Here is a 15,764-nt window from a genome sequence, read left to right as displayed (position 1 = left end):
CTCCATCTGCAATTGCTTTGTCAATGCCGGCGTCTCGAGCAAGGGATCCCAGCCGCTTGGCTTCCCTGCCGTCTAATTCCACACAATTGGCTCCAGAGTCCCAGCACCGGAGCAGCCAGGTGACAAGCTGCTCACCTATACAGCGACCAAAATCTTTTCGCACATCTCGTAGCTCGCGCTCGTTTAGGCTTCGGGTAGTTACTGTTGCTCTTTCGGCATCCTCATCTTCCTCCTCCTGAATCCTTGACGGCCCAGCGTCGTCATCATCTTCGTCATCTCTATACTTAGTTTTGGCAGAAGCCTTACCTGGATTGGCAGAAGACTCTCTGCGTTCTAAACGACTTGAATTTCTATACCATATTTTCACCTTCTCTACAGGGGCAGCTTGCACTGCTACTGCTCGTTTCTCTGACTTTGTTACAGGGTCTGCCACAGGGGTTGGAATGCCCTCTGTAGGGTCAACTTGCACTGCTACAGCTCGTTTCTCTGACACGGCCACAGGAGCTGGAGCGGCTACAGGAGCTGGAGTTGGAGCTGGAGCAGTTGCAGGAGCTGGGACTGGAGCAGCAGTAGGAGCTGGAGCTGGAGCGGCTTCAGGAGCTGGAGCTGGAGCGGCTTCAGGAGCTGGGACTGGAGCGGCTGCAGGAGCTGGGACTGGAGCGGCTGCAGGAGCTGGGACTGGAGCGGCTGCAGGAGCTGGGACTGGAGCGGCTGCAGGAGCTGGGACTGGAGCGGCTGCAGAATCCACCGTAGGGGTCACAGTGGCCGTTGGATCTGTCACAGGGTTTAGAGTGGCCGCAGGGTCTGTCACTAAGTTGACAGCAGTATCAATGGCAGCTCGATAGGCATGAGCCAGGCCCCAGCACGTTACAATGATTTGTGTTACTTTGGAACTGCCAGAATCATTACACCTTTTTTTCAAGCATTCTGCCAGTTTTTGAGGATTTTGCCATTGTTCAGGGGTGAATTTCCAACACACTGGGGGTGCCAACTGCTCTAGATGCCTGCCCATATCCACCCATACTCCCTGCCACCCACAACTATACTGCCTCCGGGCAGATCTCCGGATGAGCTTCCTAAGAAGTTGTTTAACTTTAAGCAGAACTTGAAGTGCATTCAGGAGGCAGAACAACAGGACTATGCTGGTCTGAGTATCCCAAGGATATTCAATATCTTGGAGAGCTATTGTAATAAACTCGGAGGATAAGAGGGTGGTGAAGGAGGAAGGGAGAGTGATCAAGGAGGGTACAGGGGTGGTGAAGGAGAAAGGGAGAGTGATTAAGTAAGAAAAATTATCTTCCCCTTTCCCCTCCACAGATTGACTCCCTAATGAAAAAAGGCAACAGATACAATTGCTAATAGTTTCCAAAATACAGTTTCCAAAGTATAGAATCGAAGATGTTACTGAGTACAAATACCAGGTTAGAGTCATGGCCAGATATTTCATCATCTCATAAGCCACTGATACAACACACAGTACCATAACGGTCTGAAACCAGGGCCCGGAGAGGATAAACAACATGACAGAGAGCACATACGGAAAATAACGTGCTATAATACTCAATTTGGAAAACAGGCGCAGCACAGTTGAGATTAAAGCAATCAGCATTATGACAAGTGACTATTAAGCAGGTCTAATACTTATACCAATTTTAGTTTAACACACTCTGGTCAGATCTGCCGTTATCTCAACCTTTCGAGCCCCACGTTGGGCGCCAAAAAGACTGTCGTGGTTTAACCCGGCTGGCAGCTAAACACCACGCAGCCGTTCGCTCACCCTCCCCCCTCCCTCTCTGGGACGGGGGAGAGAAATGGAAAGTGAAGCTCGTGAGTTGAGATGAAGACAGTTTAATAAGACAGGAAAATAATAATAATAATAATAATAATAATAATACAATGATGATAATAGTACTACTACTAATAATATGTACAAACAAGTGATGCACAATGCAATTGCTCACCACCCGCTGACCGATGCCCAGCCTAACCCCGAGCAGTCCGGCCCCCTCCCCCCGGCTAGCCACCCCTATATATTGTTTAGCACGACGTCAGATGGTATGGAATACCCCTTTGGCTAGTTTGGGTCACCTGTCCTGGGTCTGTCCCCTCCCAGCTCTTACTGCACCCCCCCAGCCTGCCCGTTGGCAGGACAGAGCAAAGGCTGAGATGTCCTTGGCTTAGTATAAGCACTGCTCTGCAACAATTAAAGCATCGGGGTGTTATCAGCACTCTTCTCATTCTAAGCCAAAACACAGCATTCCACCAGCTACTAGGAAGAAAATTAATTCTGTGCTAACTGAAACCAGGACACCATGTTACTGTGCAAACCAAGGTAAAATTTAATTCGAGTAACAGGGGATTTCACCAACCACTAACATTCTGATCTGTAGAGAGCAGGGAAGGTGTCTAAGTGAGCAATTTACCTTAAGATTTAAGCTTAAATTCTGATCAGTAAGTAGACTGGTATAGGTATCAAAAACAGCTGTAAATGCTTCATGATTGGTATTGAAAGAAACTGAAGAGTCTATCTGGAATGATAGAAGTTTAAAATTAAGATTTATTTTTAAACTAGTCAAAGAAATCCTTACATTAACGAACAATAAAAACAACAACACAACCCGCACCACATGCTGCAGATTTATGTTTCTAAAAGTATGCTGAATCAACAGAAAATACACACACAGCAATTTGGCTTCAGAAGACCTATCAATAAGAATTCCAGAAGTACAAACAAGATCATGTTGCATACGTTCCAGTTCAAAAGATATTAAGCTGTCTCTCAAAACCAAATTTCCTATTTGTCACTTTACTGTCAGCTAATACAGAAATATGACTCTGATGTTGACTAAAACACACCTTTGAAAGAATTCAAGTTGCAAATAATTACATGTATTAAGAAATTACTAATAACTTATATCCTCAATAAGTGATCTGCGTGCGTCTTTGTTTGTGGCTACTTCTACAAGTTCCTATAAAGTCTGGGACAAACAGATATATTCTGTCTGAAAAATAAAGAGCAAACCCCCCAATGTAACTGAATTTACAGGTCTTGGAAATAAAGATCTTTCTGCAATCTTGTGATTTGGGTAGAACTCCTCTACTATGACTTTGCAGATCCCAACATGAAAGAAGGAATGTTATCAGAGGCTGCTCACTTTCAAAGTTTACTGCCTGTACTTGTACCAATTCTTTATTAGGAAAAAAGGCATCAAGAACATGAATCAAGTTTTTTTTTTTTTTTTTTTTTTTTTTTTTTTTTTTTTTTTTTTTTAAATCTGATAAGGAACAGAAGGAGTAAAGTCCAGTAATTTCTGCCTATCCAAATATGTTTTGTACTTTGATATTATCCAGCTTTTTCTCTCCCAAACATAAAATGTCTGTATTAAAAAGAAAACAACCCAAACCCCATTCCCTTAAAGTAAGATACTTTCCTACAGAATAAGGAAAGGTGTGTTATAAAATAATGCATACCTGGAGAACTTTTGCCAGCAGGGTCAAGACTGCCATTTTGCTCTCGGGAGTAGAGCCTTTGGCCCACCAGCTGTCAAGTTTCTTCCAGTTTCTTAGTACAGCTGTGACCAGTTTCACTCCTTGCTGCTTGCGTATGGTACGCTCCCTGAAACTCTGATCTAACATGCCATTCAAAATGCTACCAACCTGAAAGGAGAAACAGATTTTAAAAATAATAATAATTAAAAAAACAAGCAAACAAACTACTTTTTGAAAAGACTTCTACCCAATTTACTTCTGTTTCACTCTGAGTACAAGGCAGCAATTTCTTCCCATACCTTTTGAGTGAATATGGAGAAATAAATAACCAAGAGTAACAATGAATACCAGTATTTGAAAATATTGATATGGAATTCAGAAATAGGAGAGTACAGAACTTATTTGAATAAATTTTGAAGAGAGAAATAAAATATGTCAAACAAGATATGAACTATATTTCAATCTCTTTTCTTCACAGTTTAAGGAAGATGTGACTAACACTAGTAATCACAGACCTTCAAGACTAAATTCTGAGTTCTCTCTGATAGTTAGCAATCACCTAATAAACTGGATTTTTTTTTTTTTTTTAACAGCCTTGTGATTTCACAGGACTTGGATGTGTAGGGTAAAAAGAAAAACACCTTATTTTCTTCTTCCCATACTTTAAAACAACCACGTAAAACTAAAGAAGAAATGTCTTAGCAAATCACCATAGTAAGTTTTTATCTTACCATAATACATCTCCCTACATCAAACCAAATGATTCTGGTATCATAAAATATGCCCCTCATGTTCTAAAACAATGCTTGGAAGAAACACTTTTAAGCATAACATCTTGAATTAAAAAAAAAAAAAAAAAAAAAAGAAAGTAAATATGTAAGGGATGACCTGCCTTTCTGAGCATCTTTTTAAACAAAAGGGAAAGAAGACTTCATCTTTCTTTTTGACCCTTCTGCTTTTCAGCAGCACTGAAAGAAGGCTTCCCAATTATAACATGCCTCCTACATGGACTTGAAGGAGAGCTCTATATTAAGTAGTGTGGACCCTCAGGAGAAAATCCGTTGAGCAAAACAAACAGTGCTGAGACTGAGTACTTGACACCTATGTTGTATTCATCTCGGGTCATGGGTGTTTGTTTGTATGCTTGTTTCTTTTTAATACTTTCATCTAGCTCTACTCGAGCCCTGTGGACTGAATGCCCACTACCACTTCAAGTTAATTTCCAGTTTAATTTTATCTAAAATGAATCCAGTCCTCATGTTCTAGAACCACTACACAATGAAAAAAAAATACAAAAAAATATCAAAGCATGGTTAAATGAGTAATTGTTCCCATGAGTAAATGGGAACAATTAGACTTGCTTTAAAGGGATGTTCTTCATCCAGAGGACTATACAAAAAAATCCTGAAATTCACAGATTTCAGGGTAGGAAGTGGGTAAACACTTCTCCACTCAGTTTGAAATGAGATGATGCACAGCCTGTCTATCAGTGCCACATTTTCCAACTGCAACCAAACACACTTTTGTTCCACTGCACACAGTTACATCCATCTGTAACAAGAGTGTTACTTCTACTGTTTCCATTTGATTTTGTCCTTTTGAAGACATCAATACCATTTGGGGATTGCTGGCAGATGATTCCATAAGCTGGAGTATGATCACATCCAGATGTTTTAGCAGCTGTTGATTGATAGTATCCGAGAATAGGCTGTAGAAATACTGTCCATGAGAGAAATTGATCAGGTTGCTCTGCAATGCTCCTGATAATGGCACAGATAACACCACCGTGTTCAGCAGCAGACTTAGTAGCTCCTCACACTGTTAAAATTAAGGTATAGAGACAGAGTTATCTCAAGCACATTAAATTACACCAATTTCCTGGGAAGACTTTTTTTTTTAAAGCTTCAATCCCGAACTGATTTATGTTATCAGAAAGCACAAGAATGAAACAAACTGAATACTGAAATGCTTGTTACCTAAAATTTCCCCTTGTCCCCCAATTAAGCCAGAGAATGCTTACAGTTTCTCTGCAAGGGTGTGAATAAAACATCATCCTCTTTCACTCAAAATAAAGGTTCTGTTTGTCCTACAGAATAGCTCCTGAAAATAGAAAGCCAAGGATTAAGTAGTCAAACTGGAGAACGACATCCTACCTGGTCATCAATAGCAAAGGACAGCTGCAGAAGTCTGTCAGCTAGTCGCTTACTGCTGATGTCTAATGATGGAAGAGATATCCTTTGACCACCAGGTGCAATGCCTTTATAAACAACTGAAAGAAGCTTGGAGCCAATGGAGGAATGAGGTCTTTCATCCTACAGAAACAAAGAAGTGACAATGAAGTGACACCTTAATAATTGAATAGCAAGATTTTTAAATCAGACTAACCCTGTTGTGCACAAGGTTCAGAACAAACTATTTTTGAAACATTTTCTGATCCTCTCCTGTATTTCTTTCTAAGATAACAGAACTACTACAGGAATAAAATGGACGGCTGAATGGCTCAATGAGAATGGGTAGGCTGTAAAAGGTAAACCATGCAAGTTCCATGAATATCACTGCCCTATAATCTCAGCTCTAGCTTTTGTTTAGACAGAGGATGGATGGTGAGTACCCCACAGAAATGAAATATTTTGCTACTTGCTAAATGTAGCCTTGCTCACCAGTTGACATATTCCTTCAATCCTTGTGGCTGTTCCATGACCTGTTTTCCTTTAATTACCCAAAATAAAACAGAGATTGCCTGTAATCAGAAATTTAGTAGAAAGAGTTCTTTTGAGTAACGTACCCATGTACGTTAGTAACCTACACATGTGTATATACGTTTAGGTATTGAGTATATACGTTACGTTTGAATAACCTACACATGCGTATATATATTTATTTTTAAAATGTATTCCTTTTTAAGTTTTCCCTCATCGCTTTGAATGTCCTTTCTTTAAAAAAAAAGGTTTAAAAATGCCTCCTTTAAGTGATTAATGATTTCTGATTTTTTGAGCTTTCTGTCTTGTGAAGCTCAATAGAGGGGAAAATTTGGGGTAGATTCTTGTCACCTACAGGCCCTAGAAATTGAAGAAAGACAGGCATAACTATTAAGATTGTTTAAACCTCAATATTATGCTACCCAGATTTGTAGAACAAGCATGAAACATTTATTTCTGGTCCCATTCAACACCAGCTTTTTAATTTCTGGAAATGCAATTACCTGATCGTAAAGAACAGAATGAAGCAGGCCAGATTTCTGGAGTTGCTTGCAGGCAGAAAGGAGAGCACTAAACCTAACTTGATCAAAACGTGCATCTGAATTAAACAGATCAACAGAACAGAGGTCCTCAAAACTAATGAGAAAAGAGAAGCAAAAACGTTACATTGGTGGGGAGCTATATTTGTAACCATACACATTATTTTCCATTTCTCATTTCGTTTGTTCAGCATAATGTACTTATTAGAAAGTCCCTACTTACCTCTGTGGTGTGATTCTTTTTTTTAAGCACACTTTCAAAGATTCCTTATAGGGAGATTTCATCAAAGCTTTCAAGAGTCTTACTGAGATATCTGGGAGATTTTTCATGACTTGTACATCAGCTGTATTAAAGCCTATATGCGATGGATCACACACTGTCATCACCAGAAGCTCTACAAAGCTTTCATTAAGCAATTCCTTCTCAAGTAGCTAGAAAAAAAAAGTCATAAGAAGAAATCTTTATTTCAAAATCCCTTTATTTCAAAATCCTTTTATTTTATTCATTACTTACCATTACTCCTTATGTTTAAAGGAAACAAAAGATGGAACAGTAACTGTTCTTATGAAATTGCATTACCTTTCCCTGTGAAACATCTGACTTTCAATGGATTGTGCCAATACACAAAATTTGCATACATATAAATATAAATATATATATATATAAGATGTATGCTATCAAATTGCACTTCAGATCTTTTATGTCCACATAGGCTTGTTTTAGTCTTGTCTTAATTATACATCGATACTTGAACTGTACAGCCCTGTGCACACTACTAAATATCTACTTAAAACAAGAGACAATCTCAGAACTAAACCTGCAGGATGTATTTCATAAAAGAATCACATGTATTGCAATTGTATATCTTTAATTATTGTTTGCATTACATCAAGGCTAGGTAAAGATTTGAGAAACCTGAACATTTTTTCTGAATTCAAGAAATCGCCACAATCTGAGTTTTTGCTTTTTAAGCAACTATCATCTTCACACATTTAAGACAATCAGGCATCCTGCAAGAAATACTCTGTGCAAGTACTCCATGCAGAATGACAAATCTCATGGTCAATATCCTTCCTAGAAAAGATTAATTCCTCTGTTTAAAACTGTATTAACCTGTAAAATTCAACTGCACAATTTTTTTTTTTTTTCTTACATGCAAAGATTGTAACAGTTGATGATGCTTAGCCATCAATTTGAATTAAAGCATCACTAATAATGATGTTCTCCAGCAAAATAACCTCACAATAAAAAAACAAACAAACAACAACAACAAAAAAAACACACCACAAAACAAACAACCCGCAACAGAATCTTTAACTACATCTAAAATTCGCATTTTTACTCACTATGTATTTCATTGCCTACCTCCCAGAAATCCTGCTGGCATGTTTCCAGGATCAGGGTTACAAACTTCATGATTCGGACTATAATTGTACACTTGCTGTAATTATACATTTCTCTCTCCTGTGGACTGAACACGTTGCCTTTTGATCTGCTATCAAAGCACTGCTCTGTTGCATGGATATCATGCAAAGCAATAGTTTCAAGGAAGAATTGCACGGCTTTCAAGAATGAGGATCTTACACCTTTCTTCTTTATACCTAAGAAGAATCATAATAAGTTGAAACAAGACAGCAGCTATCAACTTTCAAATACGCTGTTTTGTGTTTGGAAGAAAACAGCTGTGTTGAGATGACAAACAGAAAACTACCACATCTCACAACAGCATTTTCTGATAGTCCTATGTCAGTTCCAAATGTTAAAAATATGGGCAGTGAAGGATAGCTTTCTAATTGCTGATCATTATAAACATGTAATTACCAACGATGATTTTAAGCACATTTATTAATAAGGATTAAAACATTAAATCCATAGTTATGAATAATATGTCTCTACGCTACAAGCATCCAATAAAAATCTTACAACATTGCTTCAAATGAAGACAGAGATGACACTGACAGGCAGACTACCTACTACATGCACAAAACTTCATACATGAAGTAACAGTGCAACTGTACTGTTAGCGATAAAATGCATTTTGTTTAGTCCTGCATGAGTAATTAAAAGAAAGCTGAGACCCTATGTTTACACATGAGCAAGACTCAAACGCAAGGCTGTTAAAATCGAAACATCAGAGATTGAAGAAAGACAGCACATTGAGGGCCTTAAAGTGAAAAGGAGACTTCTATTACTTTCTCATAGCTCCCTCCAGACATCAATAAAGAGCAAGTAAACAGACCTGGAAGGACTTTTTTTTTTTTTTTAAATAAAAAATAAATCTATAGCACTCCTCAGCAGAGGGAAGTGAGCTGTACAGCATAATATTTTAAGATGAGACTGAGTAAAACAAATTACTGGTGCATGGTTTAATGGTATATTTCTAGGACCAAAAGGAAACATTTTAAGATACAGTATTGACAACGTACTTCTCATCAAAAAAACATCCAGCACTAAATACTGTCACTGCTCTCACTTCAGGAGAGCTTTCAAGACTCATTAACTCTACATTACAGAGAAAAGCTTCAAGCCCAAGGTAGGAACTCCTCTTGGAGGTGGTTTCTGTAACACTCACCCAGAATCTTATGAGGTTTTATCATTTGCAGCTCAAAGAATGTATTGTAGCAGTCCAGTGCTGCTAAGAACATATCCATCCATCGCATGACAGTCTGTAAACTAAAGGGCTCCTGCATACAACGGAGAGTTGGCTGAGACAGAATCCCAGATGGACTTTTGGCATCACTGCCACCTCCTTCAAATTTGTTAATAAGGAAAGACACATCTTGTTTTTTTAAAACATCATCTAGCCAAGAAGAAGGAGAATTGTTCCCTGATAGGAATAAAAACAGATTTAACTTATATAGGAGAAACACATTTCAAGCTGGCAAGAAGTTAGAGGCAAATGGGCCATCATGCCCAAATTTTGTGTTTTAAGCCAAATCTTCTAGTAGAGAAGGTATTGATCATACTGCTTAAGTTACCCACAAAGAAAAGGCCAATTTGTGAGCCACTCCCACTTGTTCCCAGTCAGCAAATAATTGCTTTCATAGTTGGATGCAACTGCAGTTCTGGGCCTAGAAGTTCTCCTTCCTGACCAGAAGGATGTCTGCAATAAAAGCTTCTTCCATATCCACAATCCCATCCCAAGCCCTGAAGTTCTCACAGTATTTGATTTCCAACATTAGCAACTACTCAGTTCCTATTTAATAGCAGTGACTGAAGAGGCACTTACGTCAAAACTATTTTTTCTAATAATTAACACATCACACATAAAAGGTATAGGGAAGGAATTTAGAAAGCAAAGAATAATATATTGTAACTTACAGTACCTGGTAACAAAGGAACAAATTCATAGAACAGCTCCATGGCTTTATGTCTGCACTCTGTCTGAGGTCGCCCACACTGCACCAAGAGCCACATGACAATGTCCTCAAGGCACACAGACTTAGAGGCTGGAAATCCTCTGCACAAAAACAATAGGGATTAACAAACCTCGTCGCATCTAGCAAGAAGTCAAAGTCTTCCAGTTTAAAAAAACATCATTTCATGAAAATCATGAACATTGTTTTATCTATCTAACCCAAATCCATTTGCACTACAAGTAAGAGGTCTTCCACAAGCATGGCTTGTACTGCTTTCCCTTTTCCTCACTCTGCTTTGGAAACCCAGAGCATAGCCTTTGTGGCAACAGTTTAGAAAGCTGTTTAGATCTTTTAGATCAGTTTAGATCTTTTTTCTTCTCTTTGTAACACTCAGAGACAGATTAAGGCTTAAATAAGCCTGCATAGTATTTCCTCTCCCTAATTATCTGGTCTCCTAGCTTACTGCATACCAAGCAGTGAGCTAACTCTCAGACTCCACTTGCCAGTTTCTTTAACACACAGGATAGTCTGGGTCAAGAGGAACCTAAGGATGTTTCTAGTCTAGCATCCTGCTCAAAGGAGGGTGAGCTATATGATCAGAACAGGTGGCTCGGAGCATCCAGCCTGATACCGAATCTACTCTTGTTTTTACCATTATGCCTCTTTATTTGCTGATCATCCTATTGCAGCTAGTCCTACTTCTGCTACTATTTAAAGCAATAATAAAAGACTTGAGAGAAGTTTCTTCCAAGTGCTTTCTAATACCAGCACTAACATTATTATGAGCACAGCTGTGAGGGAAACATACTTTTCTTTTCCTCACAACCCCACACAATTAAAGCAAGTGCTCTGTTCTGACTTCACCACACAGGAATAAAGAATGACTGTTATGAACCTCTATTACCACATCCAGCATTTCCCACCTGTGGTTCAACAGGTGTTATCAGGGAAAGAAAGAACTGTTCAACAGACATTATTAGGGAAAGAAAGAACTTTTCCTGATGCTTTGGGAACACGCATCCACTAGCAACAGTCACAGGAGGAATTTCCTTTTCAGAATCTAAAGTGTTTAATGAAACTGCATACATTGTTAAATATAACATAATATTTAAAAAGCAAAAGAATGGCAAGTTGCTGACCGTGGTACTCGCCGCTTTCCTTCCTTGTTCAGAGAAGGAGCTTTATGCATAATTATGCGCTTCAGGTGATGAATAGTATCACAACACTGTTGAGCAGTACCTGCCAGAAAGAGAGAACAGGCATCTTTACATAAATACTAGTAACTTGGTTAAGGTGAGGTATTGTTGCTACAGAAACGGTGCAAAAGACTGACACATATCACCTCCACCATTCTGTGCTTCTATTGTATGTTTTTCAAGGTTGCAGAACAAGACCATCAAACAGCAGAGAGGTCAACAAGGCCTGACCCAATAGCAAGGCCTCTGCTACAAAAATGTATATGCTTTTTTTGTGCTCATGCTTAGAGAAAGAGTAAACTTTTCCCATACAAGTATCTCTTTTGAAGCTACCTCTATGATATCCCAAATTGCCTCTCTGAAAGAAATAAAGCCTCAGAACGTCAGATTTTGGCTTTCTGTTCTAATTATTAATTGATGAAAATCAGAGTGTATGAGGAATAAAAAAACAAGACAACAAAAAACAAACAACCTAAAACCGACAAAAATAAAAAATAATACTCCCATTGTTGCAAAATTATGCCCATTTACTTTTCCTGAAGTTACAGACTAATGGTTTGGTTTGTTTATCTATTAATTCAATTGGATGGCTTTCATTTTCATCCTGCAGTTAGTTATAGCTCACCTAATGATTTCTCATCTGTATGAGATAAGGCCAGACTTTCCAGAAATACAACCAATGCTTCAAATACAAACTGCTCCACCAGAGAGTTTTCTTCCCTTTAAAATCAGAAATAAATGTGATGAGAAACATGAGTAGAAGAAGCACAAAGTGTGAAATTCTAATTAAAAAACAAATTAAAATACTGCAGAAATGAACTGTGTAATACTTTTGTACTACAGAAATACACCTAAACAACTCCAAAAAGAATAGCAATGAAAGTTTGTTGAGTACTTTTAAAAAACATAACTCCCCATAAAGTTGTGATAGCAATTTAAACTTCCATGTTGTTCCCTTGTAGAAAGCCAAACTACACAATTATAATTAAATTACATCAATGAATGATCCAAATAACACAATCTTACAGCTATTACATATAACAGAATGAGTGCCAATGGGTGACTGTTCAAGTCCTACACTCAATTCTTTTTATCTTCTTGAACTTTTTAGTCTAAGTTGGTTACTGTTCCAAGCTCTGTTTGCTCACCTAAATTCTCTGTAAATGCTGTTAAAAGCAAGTGCTGCACCTAGCCTCTTGAAAGCACTGGGATGAAGAGCAAGACTATATAATCGTTTAAAAAGAGACTTGGTGTTTGCTGGGCTTCTCTCCTGCTGTCTCGGTGTTGTCTGCTTAATAGACCATTTCAAAAACTCTCGTACACACTGACCACAGAAATCTCTCAAAGTGCTGTCAACTGGATCCACTATGCCACCCTGAAATAATGCAAGATAATCTTATTACAAGAATGAAAACATAAAACAAAACAAAACATTGTCTCAGTGCATCGTTGTAAACAACATTGGTAGCAACTCTAAATTAAAAAATATATTCAGTTTCCCCAGTTTCCCAGAAATAATAAAGCTTCAGAACTAGTACTGTCCAGAGGAAGGACAGTATTTCCAGCCTTCACAGCACTGGATTAAGCCTCAAAGACCTAGGTTTCTATTTCCACCTGAGCTGGTAACCAGTATAGAAGCCTTGACTAAGTCATTTCATTTTCTGATAAACCAGTTTCTTCTGCTTTACAAGTGGTGTGACAACAATGACTTTTCTTTACAAGAAGTACTGTGAAATCTCCTGACATGACTTCAGCTTTTAAGACAGTGTTAAGTTGAAAGCTTTTGCACCTCATGAAAGCAAGGAAGCTTAAAAGAAGATTAAACATGCATCAAAAGTGACTTTCATTCAGAGTTGGGGGAAAAAGGTCTTTTAGTAGTTACTTGTACACAATGATGATAGAAGAGTGTTTCATTATTCTTACAAAGACTATGAAGACACGAACTGCATATCAGGGATGTCAAAGAAATAGGAACACTAACTGGTCATAAAATTGATAAACTGGTGTCCTTTATTCAGAGAAATAAGGAGCTATTCTATCGGTTTGTGTGCTTCTGCTTATTTCAGTACTAGAATGATGCTAGTTAAAACCAAAGTCAGATGGCACAGAAAACTGAAAAAGACAACTTAGGACCTACCAGGATAGCTTCCAGGAATGCCACCGTATCTTGACTCTCAAATTTTTTGTTGTTGGTGAACCAGTGAATAAGTTGCATGACTAAAGGCTCATACAACTGTCTTGTTACCTGAAAAAAGTAATCCTGGAAATGTAGTTGGCTTTAAACATATTTCTATGCTATTTAAAACATGCAAGAATAAGAGACAATACTTCTTTGAAAAAGGGTCCGTAAAATTAACAATTGCTTTCATATTACATTCTCACATAAGGATTTATATATATATGTATGTATATATATGTATATATATATATGTGTATATATATATATATATATATATATTCTAATTTGATCAATTTCAACATTTTTACTTCTAAGTTAACCTGATCAAATCCTGTTATTCTACAACATGAAGGAAAGAATCATTAAATATATATGCATACATGCATGTTTGTAATACAGTCTGTGTGCATTGGTTTGGACCAATCCAGCCATTATTCAGGGTTATTATTTATGCTTTATGTTCAGCCATATGCCAGCAAAAAGGGTTTCACTTAAATTGATTACAGTCTCCTGTGTATTTTAACAGGAACACTTTTGTCTAAAAATCAAATCTAGTTGCCAAGGTCCCAAACAGCAATCTGAAAAGGCATGATATCCATAATTTCAGGGGAGCTGAACCTATGTGCCATTGAGATTTCTATCCTGTTTTGTGTAAAGGTGGAGAAATAATAAGTTCATATGTTTGAATTAAATATATCCCCCTCAGCTATCAATGAGGAAGCTACAATCTCTCTCCCAAATGCTTTTCCATACTGAATGAATCAATTTCTGCTCAAATTAATTTATCAGAGAAAAAGAAAAAAACAAAAATCAAATACAGAACTAAAGAACAATTATTACTATTAACTCTTTAAATGAATATTGAAACTTCAAACACTCCCATGAGTTACTTTCATTACTCTGGACTGCGCTCCATTACTGATGTCTTTGAAAAGGCTTCTACTTCCCTATCCCCCCCAAAAAAAAGAAAAGCCTGAAAAACTATCCCTAAAACAGAATTTCAGCTTCCAAAATGTATTACAATTGAAATAAAGGCAACACGTTGGATAACTGCTGGCAGAATAACTTCAAAATAAAATTGTAAGTTTATTTCAATGCGTACAGGTATTCTAAACAAGCTAAAATACTTATAAGCAATTCTGTTTACCTGGTCTACATCACAAGCAAGACGAAGCAGTACTGGAAATAATCGTTTATATAACAGATACATGGGTGGGGGACCCTCACGTCTTTCTGGCATCTGAGATGATTTCCCCAGCATATATGCAACTATGCTATGTAGCAGTTCACATGCTGCAACCTGAAATTCAAAAACCCTGTTAGTTATGCATTCATTACTTCCATAGCGAAGACAAAATTGTGGGCAAGAGAGAACAAAAAAGGGTATACTTGAGAAATCAATTCAATCTACGCAAAATCACCAGTTCAGGAAGAGATTGTATCCAAGTAAATAATCTACATACTTTCTACCTGGCATTTCTCCTTATGTTTTAGTGTCTATCAAATGCAGTCACTTTTCAACAGAAGAAAACGCATCACTGGATAAGTCACCATCACTGTGTGTTCAGGGATACCTCCATCCCAGAATGTTTGGATATCAATAGCCCAATTGAGCAAAGCAAATATTTGCTGGAATATACATTACAGAGAATGAAAATATTTGCTAAGTGCTCTGCTGGACTGAGCCCACAAGCTCATAGGCTAGGCATGAGGAGGACATCAAACAACACTGAAGATCAACTAGCTTAAAATTTAAATTTTTATCATAAGTCTAACTCAAAAAGGCACACTGCTGTCTGACAGAGCTAATAGCAACATTTGCTCTTTAGTTTTTAAACTCTCAGTACCACCACAATGAAATAACATGGAAGAAGTACGTTTATAATTAATTTAAAATTTATATAATTAATTTATATAATAAATATTTATATATCATATATTATATAAATATTTATATACATTAATTATATTTTAAATTTATATTTAAAACTTTAAATATTTATATAATTATTTATATAATTAATTTCTATAATTAATTAAAACAGGCCTTTTTGAATAAAGAAGACATTATTATACACAATATCTATTAGCTAGCATAAACAAAAATGCAAAAAACTCATCAATACTTTTGTTTGTCTGTCACTTGCAGAAAGAGCCAGGTCAGTCACACGAGGCAGGAATAAATCCAAGTAGATGACAGGCTTCATATCTGCAAACGGTACAGCAAAGCTCAGGTGTCTCTCGGTGTCCCAGGATACACATTTCTTCATCATCTCTTCTGCTGAAGTAGCTAATGCATTTG

At 37.5% G+C, this 15,764-nt stretch overlaps 1 protein-coding gene across 1 annotated transcript in view; it reads right to left on the bottom strand.

The window, feature by feature from the left end:
- PRKDC (protein kinase, DNA-activated, catalytic subunit) overlaps positions 1–15,764 on the bottom strand; it is an 85,098-nt gene that overhangs the window by 53,016 nt on the left and 16,318 nt on the right. The window contains exons 24-38 of the mRNA XM_084511315.1: positions 15,589–15,752; positions 14,610–14,762; positions 13,421–13,528; positions 12,432–12,658; positions 11,909–12,003; positions 11,227–11,326; positions 10,055–10,188; positions 9,301–9,555; positions 8,094–8,329; positions 6,951–7,159; positions 6,692–6,824; positions 5,643–5,801; positions 5,104–5,307; positions 3,472–3,657; positions 2,424–2,528 (exon numbers count right to left, since the gene is read on the bottom strand). Of these exons, the coding sequence (XP_084367441.1) occupies positions 2,424–2,528; positions 3,472–3,657; positions 5,104–5,307; positions 5,643–5,801; positions 6,692–6,824; positions 6,951–7,159; positions 8,094–8,329; positions 9,301–9,555; positions 10,055–10,188; positions 11,227–11,326; positions 11,909–12,003; positions 12,432–12,658; positions 13,421–13,528; positions 14,610–14,762; positions 15,589–15,752 (2,468 nt within the window). The remainder of the gene's footprint in view (positions 1–2,423; positions 2,529–3,471; positions 3,658–5,103; positions 5,308–5,642; positions 5,802–6,691; positions 6,825–6,950; positions 7,160–8,093; positions 8,330–9,300; positions 9,556–10,054; positions 10,189–11,226; positions 11,327–11,908; positions 12,004–12,431; positions 12,659–13,420; positions 13,529–14,609; positions 14,763–15,588; positions 15,753–15,764) is intronic.

Source organism: Aythya ferina, assembly GCF_964211825.1.
Source record: "Aythya ferina genome assembly, chromosome: 2".
NCBI classification, from domain to species: Eukaryota; Metazoa; Chordata; class Aves; order Anseriformes; family Anatidae; genus Aythya; species Aythya ferina.
This window is presented reverse-complemented; position numbering and strand designations above follow the sequence as displayed.